Source organism: Coloeus monedula (assembly GCF_965178545.1).
Source record: "Coloeus monedula genome assembly, chromosome: 27".
In the NCBI taxonomy this organism is placed as follows: Eukaryota; Metazoa; Chordata; class Aves; order Passeriformes; family Corvidae; genus Coloeus; species Coloeus monedula.
Window position 1 is genome coordinate 4,071,477 of NC_138807.1, and position 16,391 is coordinate 4,087,867.

General features: G+C 63.3%; 2 protein-coding genes across 2 annotated transcripts; both read left to right on the forward strand.

Moving 5' to 3' along the window:
- Positions 1–270: 270 nt before the first annotated feature.
- On the forward strand, positions 271–8,741 carry WDR18 (WD repeat domain 18; the record flags this gene model as incomplete). Its single annotated transcript, XM_082298126.1, has 10 exons — positions 271–480; positions 950–1,060; positions 2,447–2,580; positions 2,961–3,102; positions 3,649–3,792; positions 4,004–4,068; positions 4,181–4,305; positions 7,121–7,287; positions 7,799–7,867; positions 8,135–8,741. The coding sequence occupies 10 exons, from the start codon at positions 271–273 to the stop codon at positions 8,264–8,266; spliced, it is 1,299 nt and encodes a 432-aa protein (XP_082154252.1). The 3' UTR covers positions 8,267–8,741.
- A 2,040-nt stretch (positions 8,742–10,781) lies between these two features.
- GRIN3B (glutamate ionotropic receptor NMDA type subunit 3B) lies at positions 10,782–16,368 on the forward strand (the record flags this gene model as incomplete). The annotated part of the gene is made up of 9 exons (XM_082297885.1): positions 10,782–11,243; positions 12,040–12,638; positions 13,079–14,123; positions 14,537–14,682; positions 14,884–14,999; positions 15,168–15,319; positions 15,400–15,564; positions 15,829–15,896; positions 16,032–16,368. 9 exons carry the CDS (start codon positions 10,782–10,784, stop codon positions 16,366–16,368), a joined length of 3,090 nt encoding a protein of 1,029 aa, XP_082154011.1.
- Between the last annotated feature and the right edge of the window lie 23 nt (positions 16,369–16,391).

Sequence of the window (16,391 nt, forward strand, 5' to 3'; positions counted from 1 at the left end):
TAGGGCTGTGGGGTGTGCACAGGGTTATGGGGTATCCACAGGGTGCCCATAAGGCTGTAGGGTGTCCCTGGGGTCTCCATATGCCCACGCGGTGTCCCGGGTCACCCATCCAGCGCCGACCGGGGCGGGCCCTGCTGAGCTTCCTGCCGCGTGCGCAGCTGCCGCCCCGCGCGCCCGCGGCGGCGCCGCTGCTGATTGGTCGGCGCCGGACGGGGGAGGCGGCGCTCTGGGCCGCGGCCGCGCTCTCTGTGGCCCTGGCGGACCGCGAAGATGGCGGCGCCCATGGAGGTGGCGCTGGTGTCGGACGCGGCGGGGCCGCTCTGCAACTGCTCGGTCTGGGAGCTGCACTCGGGCTCGGCCCTGCCCGGGTACCGCGGCGGCAACAGCGGCCCGCGCGGACTCGCTCTGCTGGGCGGCGAGCACCTGCTGGGGGCCCAGCTCGGCAAGAGCTACATCAACGTCTGGGAGCTCCAGAGGAAGGTACCGGCGCGGCGGGCGGGCCCGGGCGGCCTCGGCTCGGGGGACGCCCCCGGGCCTCGCGGGGGGACTCCGGGCCCCGTGGGGATGTGACGGGGCCACCCTCCGTGCGGATCCCGCGGCCCTGTGATGAGGAGCTCCTCCGTCCACAGAGACCCCCAAATCCATGGTCAGGCCCCCCCCATGGCCCCTCTTCGCCACAAAGACCCCCCATGGCCCCTTTCTTCATGGAGACTCCCCTCTGTGCTCAGAGACCCCCATGGCCGCTCTCTCCACAGAGACCCCCCCCTGTCCCTGGTTAGACCCTCAGGCCCTCCCTCCCTCCATTCCCACCCCCATCACCACGGGCAGGTGCCCCCCATCCCTCTCTTTGAAGAGACCCTCACAGTGATCCCCCTGAGCCCCCATGTCGGGGGGCCCTGCCTGCAGCCCCTTCCCCTCTCTGAGCCTTTCTGTGCTCTCTCTGTCCCAGGACCAGCTGCAGCAGAAGATCATCTGCCCCGGGCCTGTGACCTGCCTGACCGCCTCTCCCAACGGGCTCTACGTCCTGGCGGGGGTCGCTGAGAGCATCTACCTGTGGGAGGTACGGAGGTGCTGGGACGCTCGGGGCCACACAGACTCACACCCTGGCCAGTCAGGGAGTGTCCCCGTCCCTCAGATGTCTGTAAATCCTGATCCTGGGGTGCCACAGCAGGCAAAGGCTGTACTGCCCGCAGCCCGTCAGGCAGCTCATCAAAGTAGGAGTGGGAGAAATCCAGGGAGAGGCTTCACTCTGCCTCCTTCTCCTCTTTCCAAGCATCTGCGATGCGTCAGGGGTCGGGCGTTGCCCCCACCAGGCAGCAGCACAGGACCTGGTTTTCCTTCAGTGCTTCTCTCACATTTCAGCTGCGTATTTGTGTGTGCCCAGGGTGCCAGCAGACCCTGCTGTGCTCTGGTCATTGTCCTGCTGGTTAATTACCGCTGGATTACTCAGGATTACGCTGGGTTCCCAGCACACCAGTGAGCAAATAAAAGCAGTAGCTTGTCCTGAGCCCGGGATTAAACCCCAGGATGCCTCACCTGAAGAGCTCCCCGTGCCAGGGGAGGTTTGAGCCTCATGATGTGGGTGGCTCTGCCTGAACTCATCGGGCTTTGCTTGTACCAATGTGCTTGTGGCAGCACTGGAATGAAATCCCTGACGAGGGAGCAGGGGGCTCAGCCTGCAGTGGGAGCTGCTGCCTGTGATGCTCCAAGCTGGGCCCTGCTCCAGCTCCCATCACCCACAGACGTGTCCAGGGTATGGCACTGTCCCTCTGGCATGTTGGAGAGGCTCCATGGAAACCATCATGGAGCTGGAACCAGCCCTTAGAGCCCTGGATTTGTGTGGTCTGTGAAACCCCTTGAATTGAGGTTGGGTTTGATTTTTGGGTGTAATTCAGACCATGGGAAGAAGTAGACTCTTACTTTATTTGAGACTCCTTTGCTTCTTGGTTCCCTCCCCATCTGCAGTGGTGCCTTTTAACAAGGAATGCTCCAGGTTTGGGGAATTCCTTGTCCACCCTAAAGCCCCTGCTGGCCCAGGACCATGAGCCACCCCTGGGGTGTCCTGCAGCTCTTATAACCCCACTTCCACCTCCTGAGGACCTGTGGGAAGAGGGAAGAAGTTGCCAAAGTAATATGAATATTAAGAGTGAGCAAGAAATCTTTGCTGCACACTCATGACTTGACCAGAGAAACAGCTCTGGCATCTCTGGCTTCCAGAGTTGGTGTGCCTGGACCTCCTCCACTGCCGTGTGCCGAGTTCCCCTGCGGCCCTGAGTGCCTGCTGTTGTTCCAGCTGTACCTCAGTGATGTCAGTCACTGTTCCTGAGGTGCCAACGGGCTCATGTGGGCAACAGAACCCACTCTTCTCCCTTCACTGCATCAAGGGCAGGGTGCCACATTATCCCAGGACATCCTTGACACCTTTCTGCCCTTCCCTTCGCTCCAGGTGTCCAATGGGAACCTCCTTGCCATCCTGAACCGACACTACCAGGACCTCACGTGCCTCTGCTTCACCGACGACAGCAGCCACTTCCTCTCGGGGGCCAAGGACTGCCTGGCCCTGGTGTGGAACCTCTACAAGTAAGGGGGGCTGGGGGGCACAGGGGTTTTGGAGGCAGGGTTAGCTCTGGCTGAGCCCACAGCTGGGTGTGTGCCCTCCTTGCAGGCAGGGAGCCTTTCCTTGGGGACTCACCTGGGTTTCTTGGGAATGGGCATATGGCTCTGACTTCTTTCCCTGGGTGACACAGACAAATTGTGCCTTTTACCGAGGATCTTTGTCCCCCTGGGTTAGAGAGCTCAGCCCCTCAGCCTCGGTATCTGTGTGCCGGGGCTGCCAGCAGCTCCCATGTCCCATTTGGTCCCTACAGCCAGGAGAGGCATTCCCAGTGGGAGCAGAGGCTGGCCCAGCTCCCTGTGGGGCTCTGTCCTGGCTGACCCACCCGTCTCTGCTCTCCCCACAGTGTGTTGCAGGCAGAGCCCTCCCAGATCCCTGACCCCCGGCACGTCTGGTCCCGGCACAGCCTCCCCATCACCGACCTGTGCTGCGGCTTCGGAGGGCCCCTGGCACGGGCTGCCACCGCCTCCCTCGACCAGACAGCCAAGGTGAGGCTCATTTCAGAGGTGCCAGACCCTGCGGGATCAAAGCCGGGCTCCTGCCAGGTAGCAGGAAGATGTCCCTGTCCCCAAGCTGTCCTGAAGCTTTCCCGGGTTGCAGTGGCTGAATTTCTTGGCTGTCTCTGCAGTGACTCAGAGCTGCCAGACCTGGGCTCTGCCTCTCCAACAACAGCAGTTTCTCTGCACCTGCCCCCAGGCTGGACTGCTGCAGTCCCTGTTGTCCTGGGAATTTTGGGGTCAGCTCCTCTGTTTTCCATTGCTGATGTCCACAGGGAGCGGAGCAGACTGGAGCCTGTGGGGCAGGGGATGTCCTGGGGGCAGGATGGCCACAGAGAGGGTTCAGAGCTGTTTTGAAGCTGCCTGGGAAGCTTCTCTCCTGGTCACAGAGAGGCTGATCCTTGGTTCTCCTTTTGGACTCAGTTTCCCAGCCACAGCCAGGAAGGGACGCTGGGGTGGGATGCCAGGGTGTCAGTGTTCCTCCAGTGCAGCCATTAACATTCTCACCCCTGATTCTCCTGTCCCCTTTCACTCCAGCTCTGGGAAATCTCCTCTGGGGAGCTCCTGCTTTCGGTGCTCTTCGACGTGGGGATCATGGCTGTGACTCTGGACCTCTCTGAGTACCACATGTTCTGCGGGGGCATGGATGGGTCCATCTTCCAGGTCGACCTCTGCACCTGGGTGAGTGTGTGGGGCTGCAGGTGTGCCCTGTCACCCTGAACCACGGTCACCTCCCCACTGGGACTGGTGTGACCTGCCAGGGCATGGGAGGGCCTGGTTCCCCTGTGTCTCCTTTGCCCCCTCCAGACATGGTGATGAACCTGCTGGATTCAGCCTTCCTGAATTTTAACCCCTCTCCTTCCTTTCTTTCTTCCTTCCTTCATTTCTGCAGCCGGTCCAGAGAGACCGGACCTTCCAGACAGAGCGGGAGAACGGGAAGGTCTTCAAAGGGCACAGGTGAGGAACCAGACGTACCTGCCAGCCACCATCTGCCCCCATCTGCCCACCTCACCAGCTTCTGGCAGTCCTGGGGTCATCCTGAGTTTAAACATCCTCTTCCCCATTCCAGGAACCAGGTGACGTGTCTGTCAGTCTCCACAGACGGCAGTCTCCTGCTCTCGGGCTCTCACGACGAAACCGTCCGGCTTTGGGACATCCAGAGCAAGCAGTGCCTGAAGACGATGAATCACAAAGGTAGGAATGTCCTTATCTCCAGGATCCTCGATGCCAGAGGCCACTGCTTGTCTCACCTGTGCTGCCCTGGGCACTCCAGGTGTGTTTCTGCCCCTTGCCTCACACCCTGGGAAGGGCAGAGGCGTTTGAGGGAGCCGAGGCTGTCTGGAGCGGTGCCATGACCCTGCCCCGTGTGTTAACAACCCCCTGTGCACTGTCGGGAGTGAGTCACGGATTTCACCCTGTCGCTGAGGCCACGCAGGATCCTCCTCCTTGTTTTCCCAAGGGAGCAGTCACCCCACATACACCCCAGCTGTGTCTGGAGGGGAGACAGCTCTGTGACCCCAACAGTGAGTGCCCGTGAGCTCACGGGGCCTGAAGTGAATCCCAGATGAGCAGCCGTCTGGGATTTCAGTCTGATGGCTCCAGTAAACTGCAGGAGCAGCAGTTGGGTGCCTCAGCTACCTCAGAGGGGTTTACCCCTCCTGTTGTTAACTGGGTTCCTCCCCCATTTGTGGTGGTTTCTGGCCCCTGGTGCCACAGTGACTGGTGGGGCTGCCTTGGGCATGGCCCAAACCCCTCCCAAAGGTGATGGTGGGGAAAGCCAGACCCTGTTCTTCTGTGAGGGTTGAGCTGCTGCCTCAGGGCAGTCTCTGGAAGCCAGGCTGCCTGCAGACCCTTTTCCTCTCTCCTCTGGCTGCCAAGGACCATCTCTAATTGGGACCCACTGCAGTGCCCATCCAGCCTGGCGCCGCGGGCACTAGAGGGTGAAAACAGACAGAATGGAGCTGTGAGTCATCCGAGCAGGGGGGGCCGGGCTTTGGCTGTGAGCCGGGCCTTGGAGTCCTCCCGAGGCTGCAGGGGAGAGTGGACAGACCAGGCTCTTCCCAGGAGGGGTAGGACTGGGCTGACCCCGAGCTCTGCAGCCTCTGCTGCCTGTGGGCAGGGGTTTGGTTTCCCCAGCAGCCCTGGCACCTGCATGACCGTGCTCTGCTGCGTATGCTCGGGAATGGGCTGGGAGCCCAGCACCCCTGAGCTGTCCCCACGGGGCCCTGCAGCCTCCCAGCATGGGGGAATCTGCTGCCCCAACCCAGCCCCCTTTCCATGGATCCCTGTTCCCCCTTGACCTCTCCGAGCAGTGAGCGTGAGCCCCCCAGCAAGGTCTGTCTGCTGCCTCTCCAGTGTGTCCCACTCCCTCCCCAGGGCAGAGGTGACAGGGGTCTGACATGGTGACGTGACAGCAGCCTCTGGCCCGGTGTCCTCGGGACAGCGCGGTCCCTCTGCATGCCGGGCACACAGGACCCACTGCCCTCCCCTCAGCACTACTGCAAATAAATCCAAGGAGCTGGAGTGTGGCTGAGGGCCAGGCAGGCAGGCCAGGCATGGGGGGCTGTGTCACCAAGGGTGGCTTGTCCTTGGTGGGGGCAGAGCGGGTGGACTTGGAGAAGTCAGGCTGCTGCTCCTGGGTAATGAGCTGTGGCAGTGCTGGCGAGGCAGGGCTGCTCCTGGTCACTCTGTGTGGATGGCACCACTCCAGGGGTAAGCAGGAGACCTGTGGGATGAGGCTGGGAGCCAGTGCTGCCCCCAAATCCCTCCAGGCCTCAATTCCTATCCTGTCACACAAGCTCCATCCTTGTCTCTGCAAACACAGCATGGCACAGACCATCCCCGAGGGCTCGGTCCTGCAAGGCCATCCCGGGATGCTCTGGCCAATCTGTGCTGCTGGCAGCTCTGTATTGGAAGCTGAGTTATTTGTGTCCCCCCAGCCAAGCCCAGTCCCCGTGCCCAGGCTGGCCTAGGGTCACCCACTGCCTGGTGCCCCAGGCCTTGGGGCAAGGTGATCTGGTACTGGACTTGCATCTGCACAGGGGCCCCAGAGAGGCTGTGGGGCTATGTCTGGGTGGTGACCAGGTTTGGGAAACTGGGTTCTTTCCCAGGATTTTCTCGTGACCATCTTTGCTGTTCCTTCCTCTCAAACTGCTCCATGAGCTGCCAGTGCAGTGGGAATCTCACTGATGGGCACATGCCTCAGGAGCACAAATGTCTGGTCTTTAAGGAGGGAGTGAAGCCATCAGAGTTGGCCAGGAACAGCTTTGGGGCCCAGCACTCAGCAGAGCCTCTGCTCTGCTGGTGGGACCCAACCTTGGATCCTGGGAGGATCAGATTTCGGAGCAGGCTCTGGAGGGGTAGATGGTGGTGACAGAGCCCTCATCCATGTCAGAGCTGCTTGTGTCCGTCTGCTCTGCAGAGACCAAAATCCTCCAGCAGCTCTGAGCCGCCTTAGGCCTCCCCAGGACCCCTCCTTCACCCCACACCCTCCTCCACAGCACTGGCACCCCCCTCTCAGGTGCATCTGGACCCTCTTCACCTTTCCCTTTGGCCAGGAGAGATGGATGGTCGGGCTGTGGTAGCAGTGGCCGAGCTGCTGTGCCTGCTGGAGGGGGGCTGGGGGCTGCTGTGTCTGACAGGGCGTGGGGGGCTCCCAGCGAGCAGGAGCTGGGAGGAGCAGGAGCTGGGAGGGGGCGGCAGCCGTGGGTAACTGCGGTAATTAACGCGCTCATCAGCTCTGCCATTGAGAGCTGTGATGGATGGTGGCAGCACGGAGCTGCTGATGGATGGCGGCTCAGAGTGGGGGGAGGCCGGGCCCTGCTCCCCCGGGAGTGCCAACTGGCCCTGAGAGCCACAGCCCCGGGCAGAGAGAGCTGCTGGGGAGGGAGGAGAGTCGTGACCACTGCCTGTGCCAGGGTCGTACTCGCTGTTCTCGGGGCTACCCGGGGCCCCTGCCTCTCAAATCCACCAGGGTCCAGCCTGACCCATCCCCTCTGTCCCATCACAGGTCCAGTGACGAACGCCTTCATCGTGCTGGCCCCCTCCAACATGGTCAACCCCGATGGGAAGCCCAGCGTGCCCCTGCCCAAGTTCAGCAGACACCTGCATGGCACCGAGAGCAGCGACGAGCCGGGCACCGAGGGGGTGACGCTGCGCCTGGGGCTGCACCAGCAGGTACTGGGGGCCAGTGGGCAGCTGGGGAGGGGGCACAGACAGCCAGGAGGGGTTGTGCTGGAGCAAAGCTTCTCCTCCAGCTGGTGAGACCTGTTCCTGCTCCCTCCTGCTTCCTCCCCATCCTGGCTGCTGCAGTCATTTGTCCTCTCAGCCCTGTGCTGCAGCATGGGCTGGCTCTGCTGTCCCACCACTTCCTCGGTCCCAGTGTGGCTGTCCCCAGGCAGGGAGGGTCACACACCATCGGTGTCCTGCCCATCGCAGCCTCTCTGCCAGTGGCCCCAGAGCTGCTCCCCTCTGCCAGCATCTGTCTCTGGGCGAGTGACAGTGACAGTCCTGCCAGAGCTGATGGATAAGCTCCCTGTTGGGTTGGTGGCAGCAGGCCAGGGGGCTGTTTGCCTGGCGGAGGGGACAGCAGGATCACCCAGGGTTCCTGCCATGGGGAACCCAGTCTAGGGGCATGGGGGGAGAGGGTCTGTCTGCTCTGCCAACCCCTCCGTTCTGATCCCTGCAGGAGCCTGGGCAGAGCTACCTGGAGAAGGCAGAGAGGATGTACTCACAGATGTACTCGACGAGGGAAAAGGTGAGAGCTGCTCCCAGGCTGGGAGTCGGGTACAGACCCCTTGGGGGGGGATCCTTGTCAGCTGATCTGACTCACGAGGCCCCGAGCAAGCTGGGAACGGGAAAAGAGCCCTGGAATCTGCTGGTGACATGGGCAGGAGGGGCTGCAGTTTGAGGAGGAGAAGGGAGGGGACCGAAGGGTTTGTGGTTTACTGCTGAGGGGGAGCAGCAGCCTGTGCCTGCCAGAGCTGAGGCCCTGACACTTGTCTGTTGTGTTTTCGTGTCACAGAACCTGGTGGGAGACCAGGAGCACCTGACGATCCAGGTGAGCGAGCTGGAGGAGGAGGTGAGCAACCTCCGGAAAATCAACAAGGACCTCTTTGACTTCTCCACTCGCATCATCACCAAACCAGCCAAGTGAAGAGGCTCCCCCGCCCTCGCACCCCTCCGCCTCTCCCTGTCTGGCTCCTGGGGAAGAACCTGCCCGCCCTCGGGCACCGCCCAGCCGGCTGCGAGCATCCGGCTCACCTCCCCCTGACCCGGCACACGCTGCCGCCTTCACCCGCTCCGTGACACGGGACTGAGACCGGCGCGGGGACTGCGAGGGGACAGCACAGGGACCGTGTTCACCCCGCCTCGGGGCCGGGGGGCACTCGGCCGGCCGCTGCAGGAGGAGCGTTGCCAGCTCCTGGGAGGGCTCAGGATGCAGCTCCTGCTCATTCCCCGTCTCTTCCCCTGCCCCTTTTTTGTTTCTTTTCGTTACTTGACCCTGCAGTGCAGACAGAAAAGTGTTTTTCTCTCAATACCGCTTTGAGACTGGATTTTGGAGACCCCCTTCCGCCCACCCTGCTCTGCGGATTGCTGCTCAGTGCCACCAGACCCCGTGCTTGGGACAGCAGGGGCTGAGCAGCTCCTGCTCCAGGGGCGTAGTGAGGGCGGGGGGCTGCTGCGACAGGTGGGGGGTCCCTGGCTACCAGGGCTGAGAATGGGGCTCCTGCTCCGTCTGGCGGGCAGGGCCCAGGGGTGTCGCTGGGCTTGGAGCACAGGTGGTGGTTTTGGGGCGCAGGGTCACACTGGGGAGGGGCGGGGGGGGGCCAGCAAGGTGCTATTTCCAATCTCGTCAGTCAACAATTTATATATATTTGGATCCAACAACTCTGTTTTCACGGTGTTTGGGGACTCGGCCTTTTGTATTGTCACAGCATGGCAGCGGGGGTTGTGGGTTTTGTTTAGGTTTATTTTTTACATAAAAGATTTGTTTTTTATAGTGAAAGATGCCCACGTTGGTTTCTTTAACACCCTCTGCATGGCCACAGACCTTGACCACCCATGACTGCATCCCTGGGGCCACCTACTAGGAGTTGGGAAAGCGCTTCTTTATCCCCAAACTGCCCAGTTGCCTTTGCCCTGGGGGTCCCTCCCTGTCCCTACAGGGTCTTGAGATGTCCCCTGGCCATCCCTCTGTGTCCCCCCACCCTGTTCAATACACCAGGTGCAGATGATTTAAAGTGCATTTTAAAACCGGAGCGTCTGAGCATCCTCGGCTCCCTCCAGTTCCTGAGAAGATGCTTTTAGCTTAATCACTGGAGTCAGTTCCTTTCCCTTCCTCTCCTGCTCCTCCTTTTCCTCCCAGCGCTTTGGATCAACATTCTTCAGCTGCAGCAGGGACCGGAGCCCAGAGCCAGGGGCTGTGGTGGGGGAAGAGGTGGGAGCACGTCCCTGTTGCAGGGAGCCCTCTGAGACCCCTGGGGATGCAGCCCCCAGCCAAGCCCCAAGCCCAGCACTCCCTCCCAGTCATCCCACACTCTCCCAGTCTTCCCAGTGCAGTTCTTGTTGGGGTGCTGCACTTGGGTAGAGCAGAAGGGAGCCCAGTGAGCCCCCCCTGTGCTGTGCCTGGTGTTTGGGGGGCTTTTTCATTCCAAGATCCTGTTGCCCCTCCTGCCTGGACCGTGGGTGCTGTCCTGTGTTTATCCCTGTGAGAAGGAGCTGCCAGGGGTCCCGTGGTCAGGGTCCTGCTCAGGGGGAGACCAGCACCCCCTGACCCTCCGTGCTCTGGCAGGATTTTGCGCTGCCCTCCCGGCGGGTCCAGCTTCGCAGGGGAATTCAGCAGCTGTGACTCATTACATTTATTGATATTACATGAATCGATACTTTTTGCCAGATGGATTTTGGCTCCATCCTTCACTTTTCCTTATTAATTTAGCGTGGCTCTGGCCCCAGTTGCTGCTGTTTGTGTGCCGGTGGCGAGGGCCCTTGGGCTGGGTCGAGCCTCAGTTTCCCTGGTGAGGATGAGGAGGGTGACCCCGCGTCCCCTCCCCAACAGCAGAGGAAGGCTGCGCCGCTGCTGCCCTTCATTCCTTCCCCACACAGCAGGAGGAGTCGCTCGGCCCTGGAATCGCCCCGCCTCGGGACCCCCCGATACTGAAGCTGCGCCTCAGATTGCAGAGGGATAGAGGGATCGGGGTGGGGGCCTTTACCGGGATGGAAGCGGCAGTTCACGGCTCGGAGTCCGGCTCAGGGATCGACCCGAGGGGGTTTTCGTCGGGGGCTGGAGAAGGCGGATGAGGAGGAGGAAGAGGAGGAAGATCCCAGTGGTCCAGAGGCGGCCGGGACCACCCTGGGATCGGCGGGCGCCTCTGTGCCGGGGGACCCCACGGTCGCAGCCCTCGGACGGCAGCACCGCGCGGGTGGGGGCCCCCTTTGCTGCGGGGTGCAGGGAGGGGGGGACCCGCGTCGTGCGTGGGCGTGGACGGGGCGGCTGCGGGCGGGTCCGGCGCTGCGTGGGCCGGGTCCGGCGTGACCCACCGCGCACCGGGGGCTGCGGGGCCTCGGCGCTACCCTCGGGGGAGGGGGCTCCGGCGGGACCCGGCCGGTCCCTGCCCGCAGCCGGAGCCGCCGCCGGCGGAGCGCAGAGCGGCGGGGCCGGTGCGGGGCGCATGGCGGGGCTGCGGGCGCTCTGGCTGCTGGCGGCGGCGCTGGGGGCGGCGGGGGGACACCCGCATCCCTGCCGCGTCCCGGCCCCCCCCGGCCCCGGCCTCGGCCCCGGCTCCGGTCCCACCGTGCGCCTCGGGGCGCTGCTGCCACCCGCGCCCGCCCGCGCCCGGCTCCGCGCCGCGCTGGCCCGAGCCGCCGGTACCGGCCCCGGGGGGAGCCCCGGGGAGGTGACGCTGCCCCACAACCTCAGCCTGGAGGTGGTGGGGGGCGGCCCGGCGGCGCGGGACCCCGGCTCGCTGGCGCGGTGGCTGTGCGGGGCGCTGGCGGGGCGCGGCGTGGCCGCCGTCCTGGCTCTGCCCCGCTCCCGCCGGGAACTGCTCCAGCTCGACTTCCTCGCTGCCGCCCTCCAGGTCCCCTTCGTCAGCATCCTGGACACCCGCTGGCCGCTGCCTTTCCGAGCGCAGGTGAGACCCGCAGCGCCGGCACTGCACGGGGGCGCAGCTCCCGTCCCCGCTCCCGTCCCCTCTCGCCGGCTCCGTCCTTGCTCCCGTCCCGGCTCCGTCCGTGCTCCTGTCCTGATCTCCGTCCCGGATCCATACCAGCTCTATGCCGATCCCGGTCTCGACTCCATACCGGCTCTGTTCCGCGGGTCCTTCTGCCGGTTTAGTCCTGCCTCCGATCCCGATCCCGATTTCCGCTCCGATTCCAGCTCCAATTCCGAATCCGTCCCAACCACGCATCCTTGCTGCATCTTGACTACCTGCGGGGTCCATCCCGGCTCTGTTTTCCCTCTGTCTTCTCTCCCACCCCGGCCCAATCCCATCCTCATTCCCACCTCCATCCTGCCTCTACCCCAGCCTCATCCCGGGCCCCATCCTGGCTCTCTCTGTCTCCCATCACAGCTCTATTCCAGCCCCCTCTTGGCCCTCATTCCAGCCCTATCCTGGCTCTATCCCAGCTCCCATCTCAGCTCTCTCCTGGCCCCTTGCCCGCCTCTATCCCAGACCCAATTCCAGCTCCCACTCCAAGGTAAGTTCCCTGGTTCCTCTGGGAGCCCTGCAGCCCTCAGCCCCAGTCCCCACTCCATTCTGTCTTCAGAAGGGCTCTGGGATGTGTTCTGGCAGTGGATCCCAGACAGGAACTGGGCAGGGGATGGGCAGAGAATATGGGATGACCTCAGGGCAGGTGGGTCCAGTCTGGTGCTGCCTCTGGGCTCTTCCTGCTGGAAGGGGCACAGACACGACCCCTGTGTGTTGGCAGAGCCCCTTCCACTTCCACATGGACCGGCAGAGCTCACTGGAGACACTGGTGGATGTGCTGGGGAGCGTCCTGCAGGCCAACGACTGGCAGGAGACCAGCCTGGTGCTCTGCCACCCCTGGGACACCGACAGCTTCCTCGACCTCTGGGCCCAACGTTCCCAGCTCTTCCTCCGCACTGTCCTGGACCTGGGCTACCTGGATGAGCCCAGGGCTACCCGCTACCTGCAGCAGCACAGGGAGCGTGTCAGGACCCTGTCCAGCCCGGTGCTGGTGCTGGGCTGTGACCTGCACCGTGCTCGGCTCGTCTTCCAGGTGGCCGAGGAGTTGGGGCTGCCACCACAGGAATTCCACTGGATGCTGGGCTTCCCGCTCAGCGCTAGTGAGCTGCAGACCGAGGGGCTGCCCCCAGGGCTGCTGGCCTTCGGGGAGGTCAGCCGGCCACCACTGGAGCTCTTCGTGCAGGACATGGTGGGACTGGTGTCCCAGGCCATTGCCCACGCCGCCCGCAGCCGCCCCAACCCCGCACTGCTGCAGACCACGGGCAACTGCAATGAGAGGCACCGGGCAGTTGGCGAGTCCCCAGGGCTCTTCCTTGCCAGGTAAGGGGATGCTGGGAATGCCCCTTTTCCTTCATCCCAGCTCTGTGGTATGGGGGTGCAAGGGGGAGTTCTGCCCCAGACCTGGGATGGGGTAAGGGCAGAGCCACGGGACCCCTGGGCTCAGTGCAGAGCTGTCCCCAGTGTGTGCAGCCACCACCACGGGGCTCAGCCCCCCAGGACACGGTTAGTGCTGCACGGGAGGGATGTGTCACTTCAGATCTCCTTAACGCTGCCCGAGCATGGTCACTCTATAAATATTAATAACACTTGGCCCTGGCAGCACAGTGAGCTGTGGGGCAGCGCAGCAGGGCTGGATCCCGCTGCTCCTCCTTGACCATGTCCCTGCCTGAGTTGGGCACATCCCGCTCCCAGCTCCCAGCTTCATCCCTTGGTCCTAGCTGACCCAGAACACTAGAGTTGTGAATCCCTTTCCTTGGCAGGTTCCTGGCCAACACATCTTTCCACGGCCAGACGGGGCTGGTGCGCGTGGAGAACACGGCACTGGTGAGGCCGGAGCAGCAGTTCCGCGTCTGGAGTCTGCGCAGGGACTCGCAGGGGGTCCCCACCTGGGTGACAGTGGGCACCTGGAGCCGCGGCAAGCTGGAGCTGGAGGAGGGCATGTGGCAGAGCCAGCGGCAGCACAAGAGCCCCAGCGAGGCGGCCGAGGGGGCCCACACACGGCTGCGGGTGGTGACACTGGTGGAGCATCCTTTCGTCTTCACCAGGGAGGTGGATGAGGAAGGGAACTGCCCGGCTGGGCAGCTCTGCCTGGACCCTGGCACAAATGACTCGGCCGTGCTGGACGCCCTCTTTGAGAAGATTGGCAACGGCTCAGTGCCACGGGAGTACAAGAAATGCTGCTATGGGTACTGCATCGACCTGCTGGAGAAGCTGGCTGAGGACATGGCCTTTGATTTCGAGCTCTACATCGTGGGCGATGGGAAATACGGGGCCTGGAAGAATGGGCGCTGGACGGGACTGGTGGGGGACCTGCTCAGTGGCATGGCCCACATGGCCGTCACCTCCTTCAGCATCAACTCGGCACGGAGCAAAGTCATCGACTTCACCAGCCCCTTCTTCTCCACCAGCCTGGGCATCCTGGTGAGGACCAAGGACACGGCGTCGCCCATCGGGGCCTTCATGTGGCCCCTGCACTGGACCATGTGGGTGGGCATCTTCGTGGCGCTGCACATGACCGCACTCTTCCTCACCCTGTACGAGTGGAAGAGCCCCTATGGAATGACCCCCCACGGCCGCAACCGCATGAAGATCTTCTCCTACTCCTCAGCCCTCAACCTCTGCTACGCCATCCTCTTTGGGCGCACCGTCTCCAGCAAGACGCCCAAGTGCTGCACTGGCCGCTTCCTCATGAACCTCTGGGCCATCTTCTGCCTCCTGGTGCTCTCCAGCTACACGGCCAACCTGGCGGCCGTCATGGTGGGGGACAAGACCTTTGAGGAGCTCTCGGGCATCCATGACCCAAAGGTGAGCGAGTGTCCTGCTGCTTCAGATGGGCTGAGACAGGCCTGAAGTCCAGGAAAGGGGGTGAGGGGGGTCCTGTTCCTTTCTTCTGCACCTTCCTCCTTCTCTCCAGTCCCAGTCCTGCATCTTGGCCCCTCCTAAGAGTGGGGGGGGGGTCTTTGAGACCCCCAGAAAGCTTTGTGTGTGTATCCCACTGGTGTTTAATCCCAGCTTCAGCTCCAGGGCAGGGGAAGGTGGGCTGATTTCACGCTGAGGCTGCTCTTGGGGAAACTCTTTCCCAAACACCCCCAAGAGTTGCTGCACCTCTGGGGCTGCCCAGACACCCTGCCTGGGGCTCAAGGCTGGGGACACATGCCCAGGGAGTGGGGACACATTCCTGGGGCCAGGGGTGCTGATGCTCTGGTGCCTCCTTCCAGCTCCATCACCCCTCACAGGGCTTCCGCTTCGGCACGGTGTGGGAGAGCAGCGCTGAGGAGTACATCAAGAAGAGCTTCCCTGAGATGCACGAGTACATGCGGCGCTACAATGCTCCCACCACTCCCGACGGCGTCACCATGCTCAAGTGAGGGACAGGGAGAGCATGGGGGAGTGTGTCCCTACCACCTTTTACCCCTCCCAGGGCAGCTTTTGCCCCAGCCCTGGAGCCTGTGCACCCCCCACTCCACACACACAGGCCCCCACCTCTGGGAGGGGTGTGAGGCCGGGGGGACACTGGGCAAGGGGGGAACAGCCCCTCCCTGAGTGTCCCCCCCCGCTGCTGCAGGACAGAGCCTGCCAAGCTCAACGCCTTCATCATGGACAAATCACTGCTGGACTACGAGGTCTCCATCGACTCTGACTGCAAACTGCTCACTGTGGGCAAACCCTTCGCCATCGAAGGTTTGGGGAGGGCTGTGATGGGAAGGGGGTTTCACTGTGTGTGTGTGCTCGGGCTGGGGTCATGCCCTGCCACAACCAGGGTGGGGAGGTGCCCCCTCCGTGGTGGGCACTGGGAGCTGCACCCCCCATCCCAGCACTGTCCCTCTCTCCCCCCTTCACCGGGGCCAGGCTACGGCATCGGCCTCCCCCAGAACTCGCCGCTGACCTCCAACGTCTCCGAGTTCATCAGCCGCTACAAGTCCTCGGGGTTCATCGACCTCCTGCACGACAAGTGGTACAAGATGGTGCCCTGCGGCAAACGCGTCTTCGCCGTCACTGAGGTGCGGCGGCTCCTCGGCCGGGGGGGGATCTGGGGTCTGACACCCCCCGCAGCCCGGCCCACACCCCCTGCTGCCCACAGACCCTGCAGATGGGCATCTACCACTTCTCGGGGCTGTTCGTGCTGCTGTGCATCGGGCTGAGCGGCTCCCTGCTCACCTCGCTGGGCGAGCACGTCTTCTACCACCTCGTCCTGCCCCGCATCCGGCGCAAGAAGAAATTCAACTACTGGCTGCACACGAGCCAGGTGGGGCCAGGGGGAAGGGGCTCACACAGCACCTCAAAGACCCCTGACCCCATGTCGCTGCTCCCTCTTAAATTGCACCACCTCTGCCCTCCTCTAGCCCCGGACCACCAAGCTCCCTTTAACCCCTGAACCGTCACCTCCAGACCATCACGCCCCCAATTAATCCCTGGCCTGTTAACCCCAGACCATCACCCCCCAATTAATCCCTGGCCTGTTAACCCCAGACCATCACCCCCCAGCTCACTCTTCCCTTGTTCCCCACAGAAAATCCATCGGGCTCTGAACATGGGCACGGAGGAGCGGAAGAGCCAGCAGCTGAAGCTGGAGCAGAGGTAGAGCTGGGATTGGGAGCCTGCCCCGCTCTCCTCCTCCTCCTCCCCCCTGTGGACACCCAGAGTTCTGGGGGGCTGCAGAGGCACCCCACAACAGCCAGATCCCAGTTCAGCCCTTCCACCCTCCCCACACAGGTGCGAGCCCCAGCCGAGGTCGGCCCCGGCGGCAGCACAGCCCTGGAGCGCCCTGCGGAAGGAGGCACGGCGGGTGCGCTTCCAGCTGGACAAAGCACCCCCCGAGGCTGAGGGGTCCCCGTGGCACCCCGTGAACGGGCGGCCGCTGCAGCCCCTGGACAGGGCGGCCGGTGAGAACGAGCTCCGGGAGCTGGAGGAGAAGATCCAGGAGATGCGGGAGCAGCTGCGCGCGGCGCTGCTGAGGAAGAGCGAGCTGGTGTCCGTGCTGGGCACCACCAAGGGCGGCCGGGCACTGCCCGCTCCGCTGGCCACCGAGGAAGCCCGGGAGGAGAGGTGAGGTGAGAGGCAGGGACCCCTCGA